At 39.9% G+C, this 25,960-nt stretch overlaps 2 protein-coding genes across 4 annotated transcripts in view; one reads left to right on the forward strand and one right to left on the reverse strand.

Moving 5' to 3' along the window:
- Positions 1-2,685: 2,685 nt before the first annotated feature.
- znf513a (zinc finger protein 513a) lies at positions 2,686-12,178 on the forward strand. Of its 3 annotated transcripts, none has more exons than XM_046059822.1 (5): positions 2,686-2,897; positions 3,932-4,068; positions 6,360-6,494; positions 8,694-9,464; positions 9,572-12,178. In XM_046059822.1, the coding sequence occupies exons 2-5, from the start codon at positions 4,029-4,031 to the stop codon at positions 10,525-10,527; spliced, it is 1,902 nt and encodes a 633-aa protein (XP_045915778.1). In that variant the 5' UTR covers positions 2,686-2,897; positions 3,932-4,028; the 3' UTR covers positions 10,528-12,178. The 3 variants fall into 3 exon arrangements, with proteins under 3 accessions (XP_045915778.1, XP_045915780.1, XP_045915779.1); XM_046059824.1 differs by having other exon boundaries at positions 9,578-12,178; XM_046059823.1 differs by lacking the exon at positions 2,686-2,897 and adding an exon at positions 2,916-3,041.
- Positions 12,179-12,723: 545 nt separating this feature from the next.
- Positions 12,724-25,960, reverse strand: part of snx17 (sorting nexin 17) — a 29,990-nt gene continuing 16,753 nt past the window's right edge. The window contains exons 7-15 of the mRNA XM_046059825.1: positions 23,507-23,594; positions 20,583-20,652; positions 19,830-19,922; positions 19,347-19,550; positions 15,798-15,926; positions 15,565-15,642; positions 15,150-15,224; positions 15,015-15,056; positions 12,724-14,852 (exon numbers count right to left, since the gene is read on the reverse strand). Of these exons, the coding sequence (XP_045915781.1) occupies positions 14,733-14,852; positions 15,015-15,056; positions 15,150-15,224; positions 15,565-15,642; positions 15,798-15,926; positions 19,347-19,550; positions 19,830-19,922; positions 20,583-20,652; positions 23,507-23,594 (899 nt within the window). The 3' untranslated portion in view covers positions 12,724-14,732. The remainder of the gene's footprint in view (positions 14,853-15,014; positions 15,057-15,149; positions 15,225-15,564; positions 15,643-15,797; positions 15,927-19,346; positions 19,551-19,829; positions 19,923-20,582; positions 20,653-23,506; positions 23,595-25,960) is intronic.

Below are 25,960 nucleotides of genomic sequence, written 5' to 3' on the forward strand. Positions count from 1 at the left end.
GAGGCACACTGCAGTGACATGAGCCAATGGGATGACGCAGAATCCCAGGATCTCCTATTCATAAATGCCAAATCCCATACAAAAAACAGAGTTTCTCACGTTTTCAGCGCCAAATGTACACACAAATGTACACACAACTCATTTTATATTTCATCCCAATCAACCAAACATTTGGCAGGATTGATCATGATCATTTGAAATTAAGAGGTAGTCCACACCTGACCTGGTCCAAATTCTGTGTAAAATAAAAGGTAGTTTACTCCTCATGGATCTCCTGAAGCACCATGGCTCCAGTTGTAAAAAACAAACAAAAAAACTGCACAGTTTAGATAAAAATAACGTACAATCACATTTAAGGTGTGAAATCTATATTATGTGGAACTGCAGGAGGATAACCTATACTGAGTGGGTCAGTGTTACTGGACTCTAAGTGTAAATGGAGTTTGTCATGTTTTATATTGTCCCCATAATGTAATGCATAGTGTAGTGTTAAGTATATAACTAGCAAAATATTCTAATGTGTGGGCAGATTCATTTGTAAAATGCAGATAATGCCCTAAAATGTCACAAGTCATAAGCATTTGCCCAATTTCTCACATTTGGCTACAGTTTACAAATTTTTGCATTTCCTACAATGTCACATTGTTGGCTACTACATTGTATCTTCATCAGTCTGGATTCTCTGTTGAGCTCGGTGCTTATACTTTAGGTTTTCAAATGGCATTGGCATTGTGGAAGTGGATGATTTCTTTATTTTGCCATATAAAAACTGTGATTATCTGGGGATGTTCTCACAGTAGACTACTGTCTATTGGTTTGACGTGGGCCTATTGGGGTAGTCAGTCCATTGGATGAGTGTATTGTATTTTGGTAGGACTGCCAAGTTTTCTGTTAACAGTCATAGAGCTGTAAAATCATTCAGTTAAGATTAGCATATTATGGATATTTCTGATACTATGTGCGTAAGAACGACAACTACCATGATTCAGTGAGGTACAGCAACCGGAAATTTATTTCGGAAGCGGAAAACACCTCACTAAATGGAAGAGCGATGTCTGCAGAGTGGAATCAAGATGCATTCCGCCAGCAACAATAACACGTCCGGTACGCGGCCCGGGCCTTCACAATAAAACAAAGAATTGAAACTTTTAAAAATGGTTTCAAAATCATTTAATTTTGAAATAAATAGTCATGCCAATTAAATAAAAGCTCGGATGACTAATAGCGATCAAACAACAAAAAAGCTTCTTCCCGTTTGCAGCTAGCCTCATTAACAAAGCCCATGTTCCCCACTGACACTCCCCCCTTGCAAATAATACAAATGTGTCTGCACATGTAAATAATATTTCATTTCATATCATGCACAAACCTGGCACATTGCACATATTTGTAGTTAATTGGTAATCTTTGTTGTTGTACATTTTTATACGGTCAATTTATATATTTATGTACACAATACTCTCACCTTACTCTTACCAAAGAAAATTCCTTGTATGTGTAAAACCTTACTTGGCATAAAGCTTCTTCTGATTCTGAACAAAATGTAATTGGCCTAAGTAAATGGCCTAATGAATGTACCACAACTTAAATTAAATACTATGAAACTTTAAAATTGAAATGGTCTGCCTGAGCAGTAGTCACAAACAGCACAAGATGGCATTAAAGTGGGAACAAAAAGTTATAAAAAGGAAGAAACTCTGAAATCCCAAAGCTGACAGAATTGGTACATTGTCATGTCACGTTGTTCCATCTGAAATATGTGAGTGTGAAAATAAACAAAAACAGGCTGTGCTCTTATGTATCACAGTGGTTGCAAGGCCAAGGCCATGCTTTGCCAAAGTTGTAGAATTTAGTAGGGAGGGGACATGTCCCTCCCAATATCCAGTGACTACTGTATTGTCCCCAGCAATAAAATTGATCAATATAACCACTGTTGTCCATCAGCTCTAGTCAACACAAACGGTTAACAGCTCTTGTTCTCTACTGAGTCCACTGTGTTTTTTAAGTTTTGAAAGATTAAGTCCTCCCCCTCATATGCCTCACAGTGGTTTGGTCTACTGACGACCTTTTTCAGAAACCTCATCACTTTATTTCTAAAGATCTCCTGTTTAAAAAAAAATAATAATAATAATGTAACAATTATAGGCCTATATTATTTCAGAGTTTAGTAAATGCCCCTCAAATCAGTTCAAGGGGCAAACCCCTCACATACATATTCATTGTATGCCACATCCTCTACAGATTCTCATTCCTATCCAGGAGGCGAACAACAGTTAATGTGTGTTTTCATCCAGTGTCAGATTATATAATTTCTTTCTAAACACAAATGTGGTGTTAAAACTGGAAAACAGTCTGTTCATGAAAGGACAGTAGTTAAATGAGATTGATTAAATGAATATGTCAAGTATGATATTGAATTCCACCATATCAATATTTATTCAGTAATAAATATCATTTCTTAAGCCCAGTTACTTCTTAACCTCATTTCATACAAGGTCGGTTAAGTGGTGAATTAGATGCCTACTTATAAAGTGGTAGCACCAAAAATGGACGCATTAACAATTTCTGATTACATTTTCTGCCGTTTAAATTTACCGAGTAAACAGGATGTTTTGTGTTACTTGTGTCCCATTAGTGATTAGCGATGTCGCTTTTATTCTGAAGGATTCAGGCCGGAAGCTTTGTTGTTGTTGTTGCTGCTGCTGGATCTCAGGCGAATCAGAAAATCAATTAAGTTATGAAAAATACCATTAATTGCCTTTCTTTGTCACCGCAGCTCATGAAGAAATGGCGGATCTCCAGACGTTGTACACTTCAGCAAAAACACTTCACATCTAATGGCGTGTATAGCGACGATAAAAAACAGCTCAATCGACAGGACTATTTACGTTGTCTAGGTAAGTTAGCTTCACGGCTAACGTTACTCGGCTAATTTAGCTGTAGGTTAACACGTTTAGCCACGGCGCATATTCACTAAAGATGGCACTTGTCAGTCTTTACTACGTGCAGATGAGGACGCGTCTGGTTTAGCCACTCATTAGGTTGTTTTTCCCAAATGTTGCTGACATTTCCTGTTGTAGAGTGACAACATTAGCTTGCTGTTTGCTATGTGAGGACATGTTTCAGTTTAAATTGCTAGCTGACTGACTCGTTTGATTGCTCTCTGTCGGTTTGCAGTACCAGAGCTAACGTTAACGTTGATGTGTTAGCCATTTTGCTAAAGTAGGTTGATGTCTAATGGATTTTCTGGACCCTAACTCTTGTTTACAGTGTAAATACAGCAGCTGAAGTCCAGAAAATACACTTAAATGACATCTGTGCCCTGTAACGTTATTGTAGGTGACCTTTAAGGGAGGGTTTATTAACTGCACAGTGTTATATTCTCCATCTGGCTTCATTAGGACATAATAGATTTGAACAGAAGATGAGAGAAACACTGCAGTAAGACTTCTAAATGGGTTCGTAGCATTTATAGTTAGCAGTTTTATTTAAAAACAGGGATCAACAGACATGAATCAGCTAGAAAACCTACCTATGTTAAAGTAAAATGACTAAGGTAGCTGTTACGTTCTGTGTTGGTAACTGACATAGGTGATAATGTCTTCCTTGGTAAATTTAGATTTTTGAGCTACAGCTATTTGTTGATTAATTGGTTAAGGGAAAATAAATCAGTAACAATTTTAATAATCAATTTATCTTTTAAGTCATTTTTTAAAATGCCATAAATTTACTGGTCCAAGCTTCTCAGATGTCAATATTTGCTAGTTTCTTTACTCTGTGATAAATGTGTTTGGGCTGTTGGTTAACTTGAAGATGTTACCTTGGGCTTTTGGAAATTCTGATGTTTTTTTTATTATTATTACATTATAATGACCAAATAATTAAACTAAGTAACTAATTGATTTGAATTTTTTCTGTCTTGCATCTATAGAAATACTGAAGAATAGCTTCCAAACAGATGAGAATGAGCTGATGGTTGAGGAAGTCTGCAAGACGCCGCTACAAAAAAGAGAGAGGCTGACCGGAAGATGCCAAGAAAAAAACAACAGAATCCACAGCCAGTCAAGTGTAAGTATTCAGGGATGTTTTTAACATTGAAAAGTTGCGCATAGCCGAGCCAAATGCAGGAAATGATTTCTCACTTCTTTTTTTTAACAACATACAGTAACTGCGGCTCGACATTTAGGTCCCTGTGAATTTACTGGAGATTTATTTGGCCTGAACGCTTACAACGTGTGTTCTTTCTCTGCTCACATCTGGACTCCAGGCGTCCGAGTGTTTCCCATCAATCATGCATCAGTCATCACCCACAGTACTCCAACTAGTAATGCAGTTCAATGTGATGTCACATCATGCATCCATTAGAATGAATGTGGAATGTGAACACTGCAAGTGACTTGTGAAATGTAGCTAGAACTATACAGATGTGACATTTGGAGCTATTTACTTGTTTACTTGTTATGAGCAAATTTGTTCATGTGTTGTATTCTGTGTAGTACCTGATTCAGAATGAGATGACTGATTTCATGTTAGTAATTAGCTGCTCCATACAGAGATTAAGCTGTTGAATGCGTGATACTCTGCACGTTAACAAGATTAACTAATGTCTCAAACCATGCACCCCTCGGTATGGCCAGATATGAATGTTGCCAGTTATCAGAAGGATAGTATTTGTTTTACCAACTTCTTCATCTCCCTACACTTCCTCTCTAAATGTAATCGTCACATCAACATACATTGCTAAAGTAGTTACTCTAATTGATGTTGCCATCTGTTATGCATAGAAAAGGACATGAATGTGTGATTGTGCTGTCTACAAGTATTTCAGTGGTGGACAATAAATGTCAACACCATACATTCCCACCAGGAAAATGTATTATTGATCGGTATGTACTTCAAACACCAAAACTAATTTACTGTCATGCACTAATAATACATCAGAGGGTTTGCTTTACTGTGGCTCTTTTACAGTCCAATATTTCCATTCGCTTGTCCAACATGTCCGAGCAAGATTGTTTTGTGTTCTCCTATTTTACAGCCAGCTATAAAACTAATTTGAGATGTGGCTCAGTGAAACATCCCACACAGTCTTGATAGATTGTTGTCATCGTGTCAAGCACTAAAAGGACCGGTAGATGGCAGCATGGTGCTGTTACTTCAGGACTTGCCAGAAAGGGCTGATGAGCATGATGCCCTTGAATTGGCCTGCTAGTAGTTTTCTGAATAGTGACAGCTGTGTCGTAGTTGTTTGGATGTTATCAAGCTTGAGAGACCAGGTTAGAATTTCAGGCATCATTAGCTGTAACTGCAGTAACCAAGCTCCATCTGTCAGCTGCTAGCAGGTTGGTTTTGTTCATAAAATACTGTTTGTACACTGTAGGGTAGTAAATTAAATAGTGTTCCTAGAATATGTCTGACTTTTTACTTTGATAGCCACATTAAAACAAATAACATTATAGTGGAACTGAAAGGATTTTCACCAGCAGAAATTCGGACCAGTTACTAATGACCTGGCTTTCGGCCTTTTCAATAAAACAGTAACAATAATCATCACAATATAATTTTCCTCAGTAACAATATAACCAATGTTCTATAAATGTTAAATAAATGTTTAAATTAGTTCATTTGAATCACTAACAAATTAGCACTAATTTTTATATTTAGATATATATTCTGTATAGAAAAAGGGACTGAAAAATTTGTCGTAAAAAGATTTTATAATAATTGTTTTGAATGTTCTACCTCAGAAATGTTAAGTGATTCACTGTTTGACAAGTGTTTGTCATGTTCTGACCATAAAGAACAGTTTAAAACCCCAATTGACCATCTGATTTCTTCAACTTAAAAAATCAGTCTTTAAACTTGACAGAAATAATGATTCGACAGTTATCTTGATAATTATCGATATCGAATGATGTGACATTTATTATCATGCTTTTATTTTTGGCCATATCGCCCAGCCCTACCTGACTAATTGCATTTCCATATACTCCACATTTGCATTCTTGACTAACCTAAAATAAAATTCTAATATAAATATATATTGTGTAATTCTGTGGGGTGGATCAAACTATTGCATACAATCGATGATCTGGCTCACTAAGGGATGCCAAAAGCTTTTGTTGCAAAATGAGAAGAGCTGATACATTTTGTTTTTGGTATGTGTGGAAAATTATGATGTGATTCAGGCTGCCAACAATTTTAATTGATACTGTGAAACTCAAGCAGCTTCAAGAGTTTCCCCAAATGTTAAAATAACCTTTTGGGAAATATTCATGCAGATTGATTAAAGCCGAGCCCTTCAGTGAAATGACAGTAGTCATCAAATGTCGTTTCTTTGCTCCTTTCTGTAATTGCAGTGGATTCTGAAGATGGTGTAGCCATTGAAGCTCCTGGAAACCTCACCTTAGACACAGACTTCCTTCTAGGACAAGACCTTGAGTTTGGTGACCCCGATCATGACAACAAGATTCTAGGCTTGGAAAAGTTCTCAGGTTTGTAATCACTCTTTAAAGATAATTGAAGTGATAATGCCTGAAGATTTAAGTGTTGACTGATTTGGTACTTGAGCAGCTACTTGGGTCAGAAATACAGCAGAAGAGCCGCTGGTGTTTGTGTTTACAGCTCAGTCAGACAAACTCAAGTTCTTTTAACAAAGAAGTCGGTCAGAAGTAATTGCAGCTGTGATGTGATTTTCACGCTAAGCACGGCGTAAGGAGTTGGAGGTATGCAGAAAATGACCTTTTGTTTTATTTGTGCCTTTTTGAAGATCAGTTGCAGCCAGTGCTCACCAATTTTGAAATGATGCTGAGAGGAGAGTTAAGGGTATATTTACCCTTTTATATAGCTTTGATACAACGTTAGGAGAGTGAGCAGTCAACTGATGGAAGCTGGTATTAGTTAAAGTAAAAACTCTAGATTACATTTTGCCTTGTTTGCTTTGAATCCCTTGTGTGTAGGTAAGAAAATTGGAATCCAATGCTTAAATGACTCTTAACAATGATAACTAATATAATACTAACTAACATAGAGAGAGAGAAAATTACAGAATGTAAATATATTGAATGGATATTGCAGAAAAAATGTTGATAAATAAAACGGGATTTGATTAAGTTAAGGGTTATAGCTTTAAAAGGCAGCGGGTGCTGTTGATGTCTGCCTGTCTTTAGACTGTACGTGTCCATTCACTTATAAGTAGAGCAAGTCTATCAACCGAGTTTTTGTCCTTTTCGGTGTCAATGTCGTCAAATGTTGCCTGTTCACCTCCCTCCGTGTGTTTGTGTTCTGTATTAGTCTATTTTAGACATCTTATCTCACATGTGGCAAATGTGTCTATTGATTATACAATAAAGGGAATGAAAGAATCAGACAGCCTGGTTGTTATAGTACATTTCAATTTACTCCACAGTTTCAACCACATTTGCTTGGTGAAAGGACAATAGTATCATTATGTGTTGCTTAAGCCTTCCTTTTCATGGAACAAATCTGTGATGTAAATGATGGGAATGGTTTTACCACTTAAAGGAAATGTGGCGGTGGCCACGCTACAAGGAGGACTTGTAGGTTTTTATAGTTTGCTTCTCAGTGATGAAGTGTCGCCCCTCTGTGCTACAGTAGGAGAACGAGAACTACCAGCTCGTATTTCCCAGCATGGCTCTTTGTCAGAGAGAGCGGTCTGAAAAATGGAAAAGTAGAGAAAGGAGCTGCGACGCCATTATTATATAATGGTCATAAAAATAGGACCATTACCATCAAGGACACCATTATAAGAGGGCTTTTATTCATAATCATCATCATCATCATCATCATCATCATCATCATCTGCTGCCACTACCCCACCCACTGTCATTATTGTTTCCCCCTCATCATCATCATCATCATCATCTGCCCTCATCATCATCATCATCATCATCTGCCCTCATCATCATCATCATCATCTGCCCTCATCATCATTATCATCATCATCAGCAGCAGCCGCCTCACCATTACAGTCATGATCATCATCATTAGGCTCAATAATCATCCACGAGGGGGTTCCATGGGGCAGGATAAAAGGGGCAGTCTTGATTCTCGCCTTCCTCACATTCTGCCTCGGCATCTGTGAAAGAAGGCGTTTATTTCTTTGGGCTTGTTCGCTTTCAGAAGCACATACACCGAAGAGTGCCAGTCTCTTGAAGTCTTGAAGCTTTTCTTCTTACCGTCTGAGAAAAGTACCGTCTTTTTTTATTTTTTGCTTGTTTGAAAACCTCAGATGGCATAAAAACAAAAATGCAAGAGACCTTGCAGGTAGCACTGTGAGTATCCAATGTTTTCTTACGGTCTCTTTTTTTTACAGAGATTCTTTCTGTACTTAAGTTGTCTTTCTTCAGTGTCATGTAAATGGAGGGGCATTATGTGTAACAGCTTGGTATCGCTGGTAGTTTTGAATCCTTCTTTGTTGGAAGATACTGTTTGAATTGGATGTGTGCCTTCAGGTGTCTCCCTTTAAACCATGTCTCATTTGTTCTAACATTGTAAATGGCATTAGAGTAAATTTTTTAGGTCATTAAAGCTATTATTATTTCAAGCATTGCTGCATTTCATTGTTTGTCATGATCTGTGTAGTGACATTTAAAGTGGATAGTGAAGAGCTTGATGCTGAAAACATGCAGTTTTTAGAAACTTTCTTTCCCCCGTTTGTCTTCCCTATGCAGAAGTAGCTGCTGAGATCGGTTTCTCTGTGTATCCTCTGGGTGATGAGGAGAGCCCTGCCTACAGCCAGCTCAGCATGGAAAGTGAAACGGACAACTCCCACAGCACAACTGACAACGGTAGGGAAGACGAGGGTAGAGCAGCCCAGTCTGAGCCCAGTTTTCCTCCATACCTGTCCTGCAGGAGCTGCGGACAGCTCCGCGATGAACCCCTGGGACCTGGAATAGACCTGGTTGGTCCGTACTGCCTTAGGTGCTGCAAAGCCTCCAGGGAAGCCAAAGGCACGGACTTCTGTTCGCCTTTTGGAAGCATCAGCGGGATTCGCTCAGGATCCCATTTGCAGCTTGACGGTGATGCGGCGGGAAATGGGATGGGTGACAAAGTACTGACAGCTGAGGACAAATTGCCCAAACTGCACTCGTGTCACCTCTGTGGCTTCTCCTCGCGTTACGCCAACCACGTGAAGCGTCACATGAAGACGCACAACGGGGAGAAGCCCTATAACTGCCCCTTGTGCACTTACGCCTCGGCCCAGCTGGTGAACCTGCAGAGACACCTGCGCATTCACACTGGGGAAAAACCTTACAAGTGTGACCGCTGCACTTTTGCCTGCAGTTCCCTTGGCAATCTCAAGAGGCACCAGCGCATGCATGTGCCCTCTGCAGGGGCGGGACAGGACGCCCCACCACGACCGGCCAGTGGCCAAAACAGCCTGAAGAGGCATGTGACTGGGCAAAGATCCAATGAGGAAGAGTCTGGTGCATCAGCCAAGGGTATGTATCATTTTCTTACTACACTTAATAGTGTGACTCATGATGCACACTCTTGAAAATAGCTTTGATCAGACATTAAGTGTATAATAACTCATCATTTTGTGAAGTTTCAGAAGTTGCGAGGCCGACTTCAAACCTGAGTTTGGGAGCCCAGAACAATGACTACCTATCAGCCTTTGATGGCTTAAAAGGGGCGTCACCACCCCCCATACCAGCCTCTAACCCAGCTCCTGACCACCAGCCTCCACCCCTGATGGAGAGCACAGGCAGCAGTGGCAGCAGGGCAACCAGAGGCGGCGTAGCAGACGGTGCAGCCCTCACACAGTCACTTTTCCCTTTCACTTGCCGGCTGTGTGGCATTGTCCTGGAGGACGAAGACGGCTCCACGGCGCAGATTTGTGCCAAGTGTACCCTTGAAATGCTGACTAAAGACTCATCATCTCCCAATAGCCCCGGTGAACGCAGCGACAAGGTGTACACCTGCGCCGCCTGCCCCTTCCTCACACACTACCCCAACCACTTGGCGCGCCACATGAAAACTCACAGCGGCGAGAAACCGTACAAGTGCCCACAATGCGACTATGCCTCAGCGCACTTCGACAACCTCAAGCGTCACCACAGAGTGCACACAGGCGAGAAACCTTACAAGTGCCATTTGTGCGATTATGCCTGCGGGAACCTGGCCAACCTGAAGCGCCACCAGCGGGTGCACTCTGGCGCGAAGCCCTTCCAGTGTGCCGTGTGCAGTTACAGCTGCAACCAGAGCATGAACCTGAAACGGCACATGCTTCGGCACACGGGAGAGAAGCCGTACAAGTGCCAGGAGTGTGGCTACACCACTGGCCACTGGGACAATTACAAGAGACATCAGAAGAAACACGGCCTGGCCACAGACGGCTGGGTCAAAGTTCCGATGACCGGCAACGATGAAGAAGGGGAAGTAAGGAAAGGGATGGGAGTTGGCGGTCAAACTCACAGAAAAGAAACCGGGGTTGATATGCAGTATATGTCGAGGGAGGTAGGTCAGACAATACACCCATGCTATAAACATGAGATTGTATAAAATATAACTCAGCAAAACTAAGCTACCAGCAACCTTCCCCCCCCACAGAGCCTTTATATTGTTTCAGTGTGTATCAGTCTGTTAGTGTTTTGTCAGATGTCTTCAGAGGCTGCTAATTGTTTATTTGTATAATCTCGCACAATTATGAAAAACAATTGTTTTGAATATTTTGATCCCTTTTTGGATTATGTAAGGTGGGTGAGTCTGTTCAGAGTTTGTCTTCTACTCTGTGTTTGTGTCAAGGCGAGTGGACTTTCTGTAAAGTGGAAGTCCTTTGACCGTCTCATTCTATATGTTACACCACACTAGGCTAATTCTAACATTTCCCCCTTCATATTACAACACACATCTGGTTCTTCATCGTAGAACAGAGAACACTACCAAATACTCCTCAGTAGATGGAACTCGTGCACACTTTTGCCTGAACTGTTGAGCTGCACTGTGTAGTTTAGATTTTAAATAAGGGGCAATAGCTGTTTTTATCAAAGTTGTTATAAATTGTCATAAATTTAGGCCAAACCTTTTTAATTTTGTACCAAAAATTTCATGAAATAATTTGAATTTTAGTGATTTTTTTTCCAATCACATTTAACTGACTTGCCTTCAATAGGTTATTTTAACAAGGAATTAGATTTGACATATGTGCTAAGTTTATACATAGACTACACAGTGCAGCTTTAAATAAAGACAGGTCCTTGTAAGGACCAATATTGTGCTTTGTTTGCACTGGGGCACAAGCTCTGGTAATGGCATGCCTTCAGATTAATTTACTAATGTATGTACTACTAGCAAAATGCTATTTAATAGTAGTGGAACTGTACCATTGATAAACTATATTGATTAATTAGGTTGTTGAAGCCTAACTAAAGAATCTCCAGTGTCTTGAACTGTGTTCCCGTACCCCTCAGGATTATAAAACGGGATTTGGAAGGCTAAACAGTTGGCAGCAAATTTATTTCTGGTTATTTTAACGCTAAAATTGCATGCACAAGCATTTTGAAAAGCCCTCTTCGGTCTGGACGTGTGTATGGTTAAAGAAAAGGCACAATTATACACACAGTTGCCTTTGATAGGTTTAAATGAGTTGTGGAGGGAAACAAAACATTGGAGTAAAGTAAATCGTAAAACGAGCATGTTGAAAGAATGTTTCCTGCCACAAACTTGTACTTGCTACATATCGTTACTCTTTAAATTTCTAGAACTTAAAACAATTAAGTCTGGGTATTTTTGATGGAGACTGTTTGATCACCCTCCTTTTGATTACTGTTTACTATTGACTGTGAAATTAGCCCATTCTTGTGTGTTTACTTGAAAAAGATATGACACTATTAGTAAGCATGTGAGTGTGTAACAGTTTTATTTTTCTAGTGTATACTTTTAATGTTTTTTATTTTTGGATGTGTGAAGTGTCATTTAGTTACCATGGGAAAAATATGGACTGATTTTAAGTTTACTCTCTTTTTGAATTACTATTATATGCAAGTGAGATTTTTCAGGTTGCCAACTTGCTATGACACAATGGAGCATTGAACCCATTGATTAGTACTGACATCCCCCAAGTGTCCATTTTTTTGTCTTTATGCAGTGTCTCATAAATGCCTTAAGTGAGGATTTTGAAATAAACACATGGAATTCATTTCATTGAATGTCAGACAGGCTGGATCTAATTTTTTTTTTTTTAACTCTCTGCGTGGCATTTTCACATTACATATTTAAAAAGATTTGTCAGACATTTATGTCCCCCCCCCCCCCAGGGGGAATTGTAATCACGTTGGTGATCCTGTAACTTTTCCTCATGCACCATCATCAGGTTAAAATTTGTTTAAGACCAAATACCTGCAAACAACTGACATTTCCATCAGCATCAGCTGCACTTTGAATTTAGTGCCATTTCCAGTAGCCAATTTTAGCATGCTAACATGCTACACTAAGCGGGTGAACAATATCAGTATGTTAGAATGCTGACGTTAGCATACATTAGTGTCACAAGTTCCAAATACCTCCAGGAGCTGACAATTAACTTAAAATTACTTTTAAACATTGTAGTGTACTGATTCATATCACTTGGTTGCTCTATATGGATTAAGACTCTTATTACATGTCTAGGAACCAAAGCTGCTGCTGCTGCTGCTTAAGAACACTTAGTAATGATGAAAACATGAAGCGCACCATTAACTGACAACAGAGAACCACAAGATCAGCTAATTTTAGTTTATTTAAACATGACAGTTGTCACTGACCTAAAATCTAGATGAAAAGTTGTAGAATGAATCAAGTCCATATAATCTTCATGAAATTTGACATTTCATGTAAAAATGATGCTGATGATGAATGCACTTTAATGGAATTTGGCACCTAAACATCTACTAACGTCCAGGACCTTGTAGCTTCCACGTACTTCGCATCGACAAGGAATACAGAAAATGAACGGCGGTGTCGATGACGTCCCCCTTTCTGTAAATGCAACTAAAGACAGAAGAAGCAGTGTACAGTTCTGGCTACCAGTGAGAGTAAAGCTGTTGACAGGTTTGCATCGATTTACATATAGGAGGCTTCAAAACATGCTGAGATGCAGCTTAAAAGACTCAAACAGCAATAAAAATGGAATGACACGTCTTATAAAACAGCGGGATATGTTCATTTTGTTGCCTGCTCTCCGTGAACTGTGTTCACTCCAGCAATTGTGATCACATTAGCCACTTCACCAAAACACCCTTTCAACTAAATCCTCTGAGATGATAGGCACAATGTACATACAAATTAAAAATGAACTGAAGCCCAGAAGAATGCTCCCGACGACGCCATCACTCGGCCAAAAAGAATGAGACAAAGACAATCGAATGCAAAATTTGTAAACACAAAAAAGTCCCCTAAACATGATGTAAACAATGATAAATGTTAGTCCATTTAAACTTTGTTCTATACATTTTAGATTACATTTGATCTATTTGATTACAATAAGCTATTAATGATAAAGATATTAGTAAATGTTCAGAATACTTAATTGCATGTACATAATATAAAAAGTGACATTGTCATAATTTTTATGTTTATTTTGTGCAAAATGCTTTAGTAAACTATAATTTGGCATTTATGAGAAACCTTTCAAAAATTGGTTAAAAAAAAAAAAAAAAAAAAAAAATATCAAAGATGGATTTCCAGAGCCCCTTCAATCTCCACACAATGTTTAAAGTCATGCTCAAGCTTCCGCTCAAACATCTCCACCTGTGAAACTGTGCAAAATGATGGGTTCAGCAAGTGCAAGCAGCTCGGCCAAATCAACCATCTGTCAAGTTCGGCAAGGAGTTTAAGTTTCCACCAATGTTATGTTGAATGACAAGGTAACCCAACGAGGCAAGAAAACAAGAAAAGTAAAAGTTAAGGCATCAGACTATTTCTGAAGACAGTATGAGTGCCTCAAACGTATGCTGAAAACACCACTGGTATCTTGTTAAGATATTTACTGACTTGGCACATGAGTGGGATGACACACAGAGGACCACTAACAGTATAAAACATGACATTTTGGTTTATAGCCAAGCCAAACATTGATCATCCACATAGGTAAGCAGTTGTTCTGAATAGTCTACAGTTTAGAGATCAATTTCAACACATTCACTGGACTCATTTTGAGAACTATCCACATCCAGTTCTGCTGTATTATCACTAGTGCCAGGTCTAACAGAACATTTGGCTCTCTGGTTAGAAAGGAACATGCAGCCACCGAGGGAAGAATCCAGGATCTAGCAGGTTTTCTTCATGTAGTTTATAATATATTAATTTACTTTGTACCTCATGAATTTAACTGCATTATAACTTCACATATACTGCCGGTCAAACAGATCCATGTGAATGAAACTGAAGTAGGAATTTGTGAAAGTATATAGAAAGCCTCCCTATTTGACTACTTGTAGCCTGACATGCTATTTACTGTACGTTGCCACAAGTATAATAACATAGGGATAATGTTTCAATCGAATATGATGTTTGGAACTAAAATACAAATCAAGATGAGCTTTTGAGAGTCAAAAAGAAAGGGCTGTGTCAAAGATTAAACGAGAGCTTAAGGCAGCGATTTCTCCAGGAACAAGCTACAATCTCGCAGAGTCGGACACCTGTCTGCGGTCCGCTTGGCTTGGCTCGGCATCTTTGTCATCCCAGTCGCTGACAGTAGAATGAAGAGGGGAGGAGGGTGAATCGGCTGGTTACAGGTCATCATCCCCGATTCCCTCGAAAGCATAGTTGCCATGGAAATCGTTGCCGCTGATATCATTTGCTGAGTTGGAGGCGCTGATCCCTCGCAGGGACACCGAGCTCAGCTTGGTCTAAATGGAATAATCAATAGTATACTTAATACTGAACTACAAATGTTTAAGGTTCTGGGAATCAATTATCCAAGCCCCATCATTGAGCTGCATGTTGCAGTATTTTCTCGAACAAATTATTTTAGAAGCACTATACTATCCTTCACAACAAAAGATACTCACTGAGAGTTTGATGATTTGTTCACGGTTCGGGTCTGGGGAGTCCTGCAGCCAAAACAGCATGCAGTGTCAAATTATCTTGTGCTATACAACGTTCAGATCAAATTCAAACTTAGGGCACACTATCCCATTTCTCACCAGTAGAGGGGGAGATTTCACAGCTTGCTGACTGTCTGACCGGAGGATGGAGCCGTTGTGACGTTTCCTCAGCATCTACGAGGTGTCAGGACAGAAGTAGTAGTGGAGAAAACACAACATATCATTAACAAGGAATCCTGTAAATGATGACGTTTACTCTGCATTTACATGTGTTGTGATTTTAGCACAGCAAACCAATGACCTATTGTCTCCACAATCATTAAAATAAAAACCAAATAAAAAAAAAAAGAGGCTGAAAGAGGCTAATGTGTTTATTTATAATGTTGAACAGTTTGTTAATCTGGGTATTAACTGAAAAACACATTCAAAAATGTGGTCCTTTTTTCCCCCCCATTTATTAAGGATGCCATGGCAGTTACTGGTATTAGTAGATTAGATTTTTCTTAACACAAACCTTTTTTATGCTGCCGCCTGACTTCTTCACCATCAATTCGTCCACCATAGACTGAAGGCAGATACTCATCATGATAGCCTGAAATCACAGACTCAAAGTCAATAATGGCTGGAATATTGAAGAGTACTAAGTGCAGTTTTACTCAACATCTTTCTTAGGCATCTTGAAAAGAGTGAAACAGAGTGAAGAAGAACTGAATGCTTGTAGCGCCCACGTTGACCCTGTCAGCTTACCTGTTGACTGGTGATGGTGACCCACTGGAGGCGGTCTTTGCTCATCAAATACTCGAAGGCCAGCTCCAGTTTGACCTCGCATTTGGACGAGCTGCAGGGATTGGTGGTGCCATTGGCTATCGGGACTTGCTGCAGAGTCGGACAGAAAGGTCAAGGGTTATAATATGTTTTTTCCCCCCAGCAGGTATCATTATTATAATCATTTTCTAAATGTACAATACAACCGTCTGAACTGTTTTCATCAACACAACTTATGTTTATTTACCCCTTCAGCATTAAAGTTAAGTTGTTCTTGTTCTTGTGTATAAAGTTCACAAATTAAGTAACAGATTTCCATATTTCTTAACCAACATCCAGCTTGCATTCTTAGAGGATAAGCTTTCTTTTTTACTCCATGACTGGAGGGTCATGTAAGCAGCTAAACCACATGCATCTCTTCTTGTTAAGCTGCCATTCTTGAGCTGCTGCATCACCACTGACAGGCAGCCAAATCTTAAGAAAACATGTGCTAAAAGATTAACACAATTGCAAGAAAGGAGTGAAGAAAGAACTATGTAAAAATAGTGAATTTCAAATGCCATCAAGCATATGTGAGGCTCAGACACTTCACAGCTCTCTGGAGACGAGAACTCGTTCCCCATTTATGGAGCCTGTGCTCTTCACTGAGACCCATTTCCTCTGGGCGAGAAACTAGCTGCACCTCCCATGTTAACCCCCCCCCCACACACACACACACACACGAAGATAACGTATTAAGACAGACAAAAAAAAAGGTCTAACACACACACACACACACAGTTTAAACATGTTCTTCCGGATGCAATTTGAGATTTGACTACAAGGGGGGTTGCAGCGCTGCACCATATGAGATGTTTTGAATAGTTCGTAGGAAAGGAAAGGGCTCATTAAAATGAATTTGACCTCTGAGAATGAGCTCAGGAATTAACCACGCTGCTGGACAGGGTGGGGGGCTCAGTCTGTAATCAGACGAGCCAAGATGCATTTTAATTTTAGATGTGTTGCCACGAGTCTACGTCTCGGTGCAAATTAACATTTGGAGAATCATAAAGGCTTCTGTGATAGTCATAATGAATGTGCTGCTCGAACACTAATGCAATGCAAAAGCAAACAGTTTCCCACATCTCCATTTAAATAAGGTCCTGCGTCTGTAAATGCTCATATTTCAAATGCTGACTGAAATGATGTGGGTAGAGCTGCATGTAACGCTTTTCTCAGCGATTCACAGAAGTGAAAATAGATTGTTGAGCTGTCCCTTCAACACGAATGATTGGGTGGAAGCAGACGAAAACGCAGATTCAAGGCAGATCAGCTGTGTGGTGCATGATGGTTTAAATTTATGCCGTTTCTGGGTGACAATTATGGAGAGTCTTTGTTCTTTAGACAAAGAATTTGTTCTGGATTTCACAACAGCTATGGTTTCAAATGAACAAAAATAAAGCTGCATCCAGGCAGTTAAATTTAGTCTGTCGATTTGAAAAATTACCTTTTTTTAAGGTACTCCCGTGATTTAGACTTGCATCAAGTTGGGGGACTTACTAGAGACATTAAAAAAGCTAAGATCAAAATCTCTGTAGAAGCATGTAGAAGCTCACTTTTCTCTCCCAGTGTTGGTGAAGCTCCAAAACCACCGGGTATTTCTTTTCACATAACGCTCCGGGATCTGAATCTGTATTGGACCCTCCCCGTTTCCTAAATGCAAACTTTTTTCAAACCCCACACCACCAGTGTTAAACACTGACTCACTGTTAAACATTTAAAGTTGCATGCCCAAGCCGAGATAACCCTGATGACGGGCCTGGAGTCACATCTACTCTCTCTCTTTAATTGAGAAATTCTGGATCTATGACTGCCCCGCCTACAACTGTTGCTTATGCCATGTTGACTGGTGAAAGAGCGGTGCGTATCAAGATTGCTAGCATTAGAGGGATCATTGAAGAGATTCAGCCATAGCGATATTCAGCCTACATGTGTGAGTGTCGGTCAGAGTCAGGAGTCTTCTGTGCACCAAAATCAGCGACTAGCAGATATATAAATGGTAAGTGCAGTAAGCATCTTTTATTTGTTTATGTTGCTTGTTAGCTTGTAACTGGCAGTGGCTTACACAGCATTAGTAGTTGTGAAACCTACAAAAATACCTGCTATCACGTTACAGTGCGTTGAAATTGTCACATAGTTATTATGTAGTAGATAGTGAAGAGAAGCTCCAGGGTAGGATACACACCCAAAACATCTGCCATGTTTGCTGTCCAAACTCTCACTATGCTACTGCAAATTCTCGCTCTTTGTACTAAACACGTCCTCTCTGTACTGGAGGAGGTTTGAGGATTCTTTGCCGGTGTCATTTGCTAGACACAGATTGGCTTTTGAATTTGTTACATACTAAATGTAACTTAATTTGGTACATTTGAATCTCAGATTTTAGGGAAATGTACAGACATCTCCCCTTCAGTAGAGCAATGTGAAAACATCTCTCTAATGAGGAACCTTGCACAGATACAAGTCAGTAAAGTCAAGGTGTGATATTTTAGAGGACAAAAACACTTCTGAGTGGATGGGATCGTCTAAATTGTTGGAATGTCCCTTTAAGTCATTTATTTTATGGTTTGTTATTGCACATTAGATTGTTTCTCTATTCATTTTACATCTCTTCAGCATGGCAGGAGCCCTGTCTGTTTTTCACACAAATGCCCTGCTGACTGTTAGTGGCTGAGCCTTTTGACTCCAACCTTTTCAGGAAAATGACAAAAAGTTTCCCCTCAGTGACAGCGCAACACACTGCATTGATTATTTACTGTAAATCCAACCTGCAGTGAGTAGGCAAGATCAATCTATCACTGTCATCTGCTGAGCCGAGTGTGACAGATTCTGACAGCATCTCATGTTTACTGATCAATTCAGTTACTAGGTGACAGTCTCAACTGTAACCTCATGCATTAAACATATGGCATATGTTGTGTGAAACAGCACTTTTGCCCTTTCTTTCCCTACCCTGAACGTCTCTGCACTTTTATTTTAAAAAGTCTATTTGTTTCTTAATATGCTAGCGGAGCTGTCAGCACTGTACGGATGTATACAGAGTAGGCTGTTTAGGTGCTTCCTCATACTGCATGCCATCAGATTCCCTTCTCACCAACAAACAATTATCAGTTCAAAGAGAGAAAGCTGCTCTGTGTGTGAGGCTGTTGGATCAATACAGCACTATCATTGTGTGGGCTGCGTGTTTGGGTAATTGGACAGATGAAGATGTATGGTGTGGAGGTCAGCACTTTTAGTGAGAGCGTAGGAGTAAAAACTAATGCTTGGCAAGACTAAAGACATTTGTTTCTGGTGCAGTGGGTAAGAGGAGGTCTGTAAGCAGGCCGCTTTGGAAGCACAGGAGGAGCACTTGTTGATTTGAGACAGACTCCAGCCAAAGCTGCTGCATCTCTACTCTGCCAGCTCGTAGCCTCTTAATAATGTGGATTCCAACTTTGTATATTCAGAGATACTGGCGTGCTCTCTCTCCCTCTCACACACACTTCCACTTACAGAAGACGTGACTCGCCAACACCTCATGCGTGTGACCTTGAAGCTTCCCTCCTTCATCTGTTCGTTGGGCAGCTTGACGTGGAAGTTGAGCTCGTTGTTGCCGGCACTGACGATGACTTGGCAGCCCTTCTCGGGGAAGTCGGTGATACAAGGGTCAAACTTGATATAGCCATAATATTTAAGAGTCTGACCTAGATGGATAAACTGGGGGGAGGAAGCATAACAAAACAATTTTTAGATGACTAACTAAACATTGTGTCTCTGTCTAATCCATGGAGAAAAGACATTTGAATTCTCTGCTGGATTGGTGTAATTAAAAATTGATATCAGGGGAAAAACTAGGCTAATTGCACCACAGAATCCACTACATGCAGTATTCTCTATGGTCTACAGAATTATCCTTGGACAGTGATATTTCTCAGTATCAGCTGGATTCAAGTGAGACACAGTAGCTGCAGAATCATCTAGAAGCCCTTTGCTTACTTCTTTCTTGGAGCCTTTCTCCTGCAGTGATTTGAGCTGCCTGTGCTGGTCTTTGTTGACGATTATCCAGCCTCGCTCAATGTCAGACACTGTCTGGTGAAGCAAAAAACAAGAGCTGAAGTTCATCTTTCACACAGGTGAAAGAAACAAAGCAGGGTTTTGTGCTCCCTTTGGTAGATGTGGGAGAAATCCCACCCTAAGCCTTTTGTGTGAACAGTGCAGGTCAGCAAATAATTACACAGAAACGCGCACAAACGCACGTGCTCGCAAACGCTGTTTATTTTTCTTTGATTTCCTTTTTCAAAACCTCTCTGCTACACAAGAGGCAACACTCAGCAGTTTCAGATTTTAATCAAACTCGCAGCCCCAAAAAATGCTTAATACAACAGATCCCAGTTGTCACAGCAAAGGGAATCTGCCACTAATAGGATTACAGAGGAACACAAAGAGGTACAGGAGTCAAGGTGTTGCAAAGTCAAAACAAGCTGACATCACCATCAGATAATGGAGGGGCCTGGGGGCATTTGGAAGGCCAGGGCTGAAGCAGTCCTTTGTTTTGTTTCCTTGATGCTGGCACTAGGCGGGCTCAATAAAACACAACAGATGCAAGATGCAAACAAACACAATCACGTCTGATTTTCTGTTTGGTTCCATATCTCAAGGGGAATTTCATTTTAATGTATTTTTAAGGCCACTGTTGCAGCTGAAAATAAACGACATTGTCTGGTTTACCAAAGTAATTAAACCTCTTACCTGGGCATATAGCAAATTCAGACCAACTCTGTTGTCCATGACATCATTATCGTATGCAACATCCCAGTAGCTGCAGAGAGAAAAGGCATAGTCAGTCTTTACAAATCTACATCCAAACAGAAATGGCACGGCAACAACTGCTAATTTGTCTGAATGACTTGAAGAGACTCAGCAAGCCTGAAACATACTCCAAGTATATAATTTCCTATGACTGTCCTGTGAAAACAATGCATCTCATAAAACAACTTTTCATGAGTAAATAAAAAAAATGTCTGGTTTTAATCTTTGTACCATTTGCATGTTTCAGGTGTCGATGAATTGGACTGTCCCACCTAAGGAACACTTGACCGCCAAATTAGAATACAAGTAGTTTTCTTTGGATCAAAAAGCATGGCAAACTGCCTGAAACTGACCAATGTACGATGAACTTCAATACAATTATCTTAAATATACATTAAAGGAAAAATTCCTCAACTAAATGTCAATGGTAGTAGCAGTCTAAGTATTCATCTCAAGGATTATTTCCTGTAGAGGTTGAAGGACAGTTGGTCTGCTGAAGAGGGTGTGTGAGTTAAGACGGTACAAAGTTTTGTAGGCAGCACGGTAGTTGTATTAGAGGCCACTGCTGGTACTTCGATGCATAGAAATGTGTGGGTGCAGGAGGGCAGCCTTGTGGAGTGGAGCGTGACGTTAAAAAAAAACAACAAAAAACATGAATTCAGAGGGATCAGATCTGGAATTACATATGAAATGGACCAAATCTGATAAAAAAACAAAAAAACACAAACAACAAAAAAAGAGTACAGACCGACTAAAAAAAACATGTGATCTGAAATGTCTTTATCTAACTGTCAAGGGTATTATTGTTATTGTCTTTAATTAGAAGAGCACTGGATTCTTTATCCGCTTCTTCCCTTTGGCAAAACAAATTCTCTTTGCATTCATGTCTTGCAACACTTTACTACAGGAGTGAAATTCAACATGTTGTAATTTCATGACACGAAGGGCTTTGGTGGACGGAGAAGTTGTTCAAGCAGACGCGAAGCATGCTGCCTGGTCACATCAGCAATTCATAGCAGGTAACAAGGGAGAACAAGATTAAAAGGCAGTGAAAGGGGAAGGGAAGGAAGGGAATAAGTGTGTCAGTGCTTTTATTTCACTGCTTTAGTTTCAATTAGGAGTGCACTAAAAGCCCCAGCTAAGACATGTGGCCTTTCTTTTGAATTCTCTTACTGCATATACAGAACAAAATGATCAATTATCCACCAATTTGCATTATATGTAAAAAGTGCATATTCCTGCTGACCTACAAAAACCTCCAATTCTACTCATATACCTGTTTTAATTTTTTGAATGCTTTAGAGAATGCTGTAACACAAAAAAAAAAAAGTTGACATAATATATATTCAATGTTTTCACCAGACAGAAACACAATTTCCTTTATTTTAAGCATGCACTTTTATCCAAAAAGAGCTTTTCGATTCGTTTTGACCTGATCCCTCCCCAGGACCTCAAAATAATGGGGGTCTGTTTTTCCTCCACTTGTTAGTTCTACATTCATTCTTCCCTCGCTGCTCTACACTCCACAGAGAAACTAGGTCAGGAGGACTAAGACTTTCCTTGAGGCAGAAAGAAAGTAAACATCCTGTGTACCTCAGTCAGTGGGAGGCAGGGTGACGAAAGAACAGACACATGAGGAAGTACAAAAATGTTATGTTGAAGAGGGGAGTAGTTGCTAACTTCCGGCTTGATGGGGAAGTAACATCAGTATTTTCCATGCATGGAATTTGTTTGTTTGGCACACCCAGGAAGGTTTTTTTTTTGTATTTTTTGTGACATGCACCTCTTGGTGACAGATGCTCGCTCACTTTACATTCTGTAAAAGGAAATATTGTTCAAAAACACCATGGCTGCTGTTGGAGCAGTTTATGGATATGCTACTGGTTACTGTTTTATTTTGAAGTTTAAAGACAGAGTTTTGTTTCATGTAGCTGGGTGAATATAAACAAGGGTTTCAAGTTTAGACAGTCGCCATGTTCTGGTGAAGCCGCCCTGCACCAGTGCCAACCACCTTCACAACAGCCATTCTGAATTTGCTAATGTCAATATTTTGTTAAGAAATTATAGCTATAGTATATGCTGTTATTTTCTTAATGATCATTGAAAACGAGTTTAAATGAGATACAAAATGATGCGCCTGATTCCAGCGTGTCCAGTTCTCAATGATATATAAAAGATGATGTTATATAAGCAGCACTCGTTTGTCCTGTTTAAGTACAGTATGACCAGTTAAGATGCTGGGCTGTTAGCTTACTGGTTGGTTAAACTTTTGGTTGTTGAAGGCTATTGTCTGTTTGTGGACAGAAATTGAAAACTGAAATATGGGTCCTTTTCAGCTGCGAGGATGTAATTTGATCAATTCTGTTTATTGTCGAACCCCTACACAATTTGTTGTTGCTACAGCAACAACAAATTGCTAATTTCTGACTTTTCTGCTGTGACCACCATGATAACTACTGTCCTTGGCAAAAGAAATTCTACAACAAATGACTCAGGTCTCTCTTCCAAATTAAGTGCCACTTTGTAGAAGACGGTGAAGTCTGATATGCAGCCTGTGGTTAGTTTAACCGCTGTTCTGACACATTAAGAGCAAGTGTTTCACTGCTGATAAGGAATGAAAAGAGAGACACCCAGAATGCAAAGTGCCTTGCTGGTTGACTGAATTAAATTAGACCATGTACTGCCGATGTAGTTTATGTTTTGCTTACAAAACAGCAATATCTGACCTGCTTCTTTACAGGATTAGATAAATAACACATGACTACTCTGGACAGTAAATCACCGCTAGAATTACATGTGGAGGAGAGCATTTTGTGAGGGACAAGATGAAATTCAAAGTCATGATGTGAGCAGATGGTGGGTACCTTTTCCGTAGGAGTATGTGAAATTCAGAGCTCCGCAAGCTGGTAATGGATACATAAGGCAGCTCAAACTCCTGCAGCTTCCGCACAACTGAGAGAGAGACACAAGTAGACAGAGAGAGAGAGAGAGAGAGAGAGTGTGAGTAAGGAACAAGCAGAGCTCCAGTGAAGTCCCAAGGACATTTGGATAATGGTGGTAACAAACAATGAGGGATGGGAGAGCTCCATTTGGACAGGTCCCAGCAGGGTAAAACTTGTGTGTGTGTGTCTGTGTGTATATGAGTATTCAAATGTGGAAAAAGAAGATAATGTGCTCTACGTGTGCGATTGTCCCTAATCTGCAGCTGTTTGTTTTGCAGCCTGTTCCCTGAGGAGAGAGACGGAGCTCTCAGGTGCTTGCTGATGCTGGGTTTTCCGGCATCAATAAATGTGCACAACTCTACAAATCTGATGACTGGCTTTAGTAAAGCTATTAGGTTAGTAGATGTAGGTTTACTCCTTTATGAGCAGAGATACTCTGTACATGAAGAAGAAACTGTGGGTTACTTTCATTTTGGAAAAAAAAAAACCAAAATAGATACAAAATGAAAATGTATTGGAACATTCTTAGGCGGATTAAATTGTCAGCAGAAAACTGCAAAAAAAATAAAAGAACAAAATACACATAAAGGAGACCAGTGCTGTTATTTCAGACCACATAGTGGTTCTTCTCGACATATCTTTGCATATTTTACAGCATATATTGATTTACACACAGACTTCTGGGAAACGTATTGCCTGTCAGAGAGGAAATGAATTCTTCTAGCTATCCTGTTATGTCAATACTCCCACCAGTTGTGTTTGATCCAAGGCCTGGTGAACCGGATTTTTTCTAGCAGTCGAGTCATTTTTAACACACGGCCCTTCCCTTTCATACTGCTCAAGTTTTTCAGATTTAATCTGTGCCAAGAATATACAACATGCCTGCAATATTTACAGACTCCTTCAAGTTCACCTGGCACCATTTTCAGCCTGGAATGGATTTGGCGTGAGGAGTAGGGGAGCATTTGGCAGGTGGACGACAAGAGAAGAGAACCTTTGGGACTGAGGGGAGGGATTTGACCCGACAGGGCTGTGATGAAATGGAAAAAAGGGGAATGGACAAATGAAAAATCTTGATGAGGAAACCTCTATGGCTGTGCGGCTTCGGCATTTCTTGTGACAACAAATGCAGATGCAAATATTCTGCTATGACTTCCATAACACAATTACTTTTAAGTAAACAAGTGAATACAAATAAATATGTGCGAAGCTGCTCAGTAAATGAGGAACAAGGTCGCAATCATGGCAAACTGAACTGCTTTGACTAAGAGGTATATAATGGGCATTTACATACATTTAAAGGGTTAACAAGTACAGCTAACTGTCACGCAACCAAATAGAGACAACGTGTGCCTGTGCACAACGTGTTATACTGTGAAAACCACGCCCAACAGAGGGAAAACAATCAGCGCAACCAAGGACTGAAATGCTAACAAATGCCTTTAGCTAGCTAAAAACATTAGATTTCAGCATGTCAGATTACTTTAGCACCCTATGTATACCAGAGTGGAAAAGTATATTGACAAACTCAATATTGTGAGACTATGTCAGTGTCCTTTCTCCTTACCTCGCTTTTTATTGGAGAAATTAAATTAAATTCGTGGAGACAAGGAGGCACCTTCACGCAGTACAATGTCAATAGAGAGTGACTGTGATGAACCATTTTCCCCTCCGGTGTGGGCAGGACTTAATCATGCTCTGTCTTTATAAGACTCACTTTTGAGACCTAGTGATGTGACCTTTATATTAAATAGCTGCATATTACTGCGTATGTATAGATTCCCTAACACTCATCTATGCATTCCAATAAAGCACCTTGTCATATTGATACAGAGGGAAAAAGCAAATGGACTTGCACCAACTACAATTCTACAAAGATTTAGAGTATGGACCTAGTTTTTCCTGTTTCTATTTCAGATTTTATTTATTTAAGTTTTTATTACTCCTAATATCTACTTCTTTGAGTGCCCTCATGTTGTTGCAAATTCATTTGGATAGTCTACAGAAATGGTAGACCTCTCTTGCAGTCTCTGGAAAAACGTATTCACTAATCAGACACTGGCCTGTGAACCCAATGCCATTTTGCAGCTGCCGAAGTGTCAAATTTTTGAGCCGAGACCACAGCAATTACATTCTCAACCTGATAACACGGCACACAGCCTGTTTTGCAACTGTTTATCACCAACTGGCCGACAAGCACGCCTAATAAATGAATTATGTATTCTAGCTAGAGTATAGGATACAGAAGTACATACAGAACTCTCATGGGGGGAGATGCGTTCTACTTTTTTTAATTAAACTACAGCACATCTCCAAACAGTGAGGCAGATTAACTGAGCTGCTGGTGTGTTGCCAGAGCCAAGTCTTTACGCCTCA

The sequence above is a fragment of the Micropterus dolomieu genome, linkage group LG10 (assembly GCF_021292245.1).
Source record: "Micropterus dolomieu isolate WLL.071019.BEF.003 ecotype Adirondacks linkage group LG10, ASM2129224v1, whole genome shotgun sequence".
NCBI classification, from domain to species: domain Eukaryota; kingdom Metazoa; phylum Chordata; class Actinopteri; order Centrarchiformes; family Centrarchidae; genus Micropterus; species Micropterus dolomieu.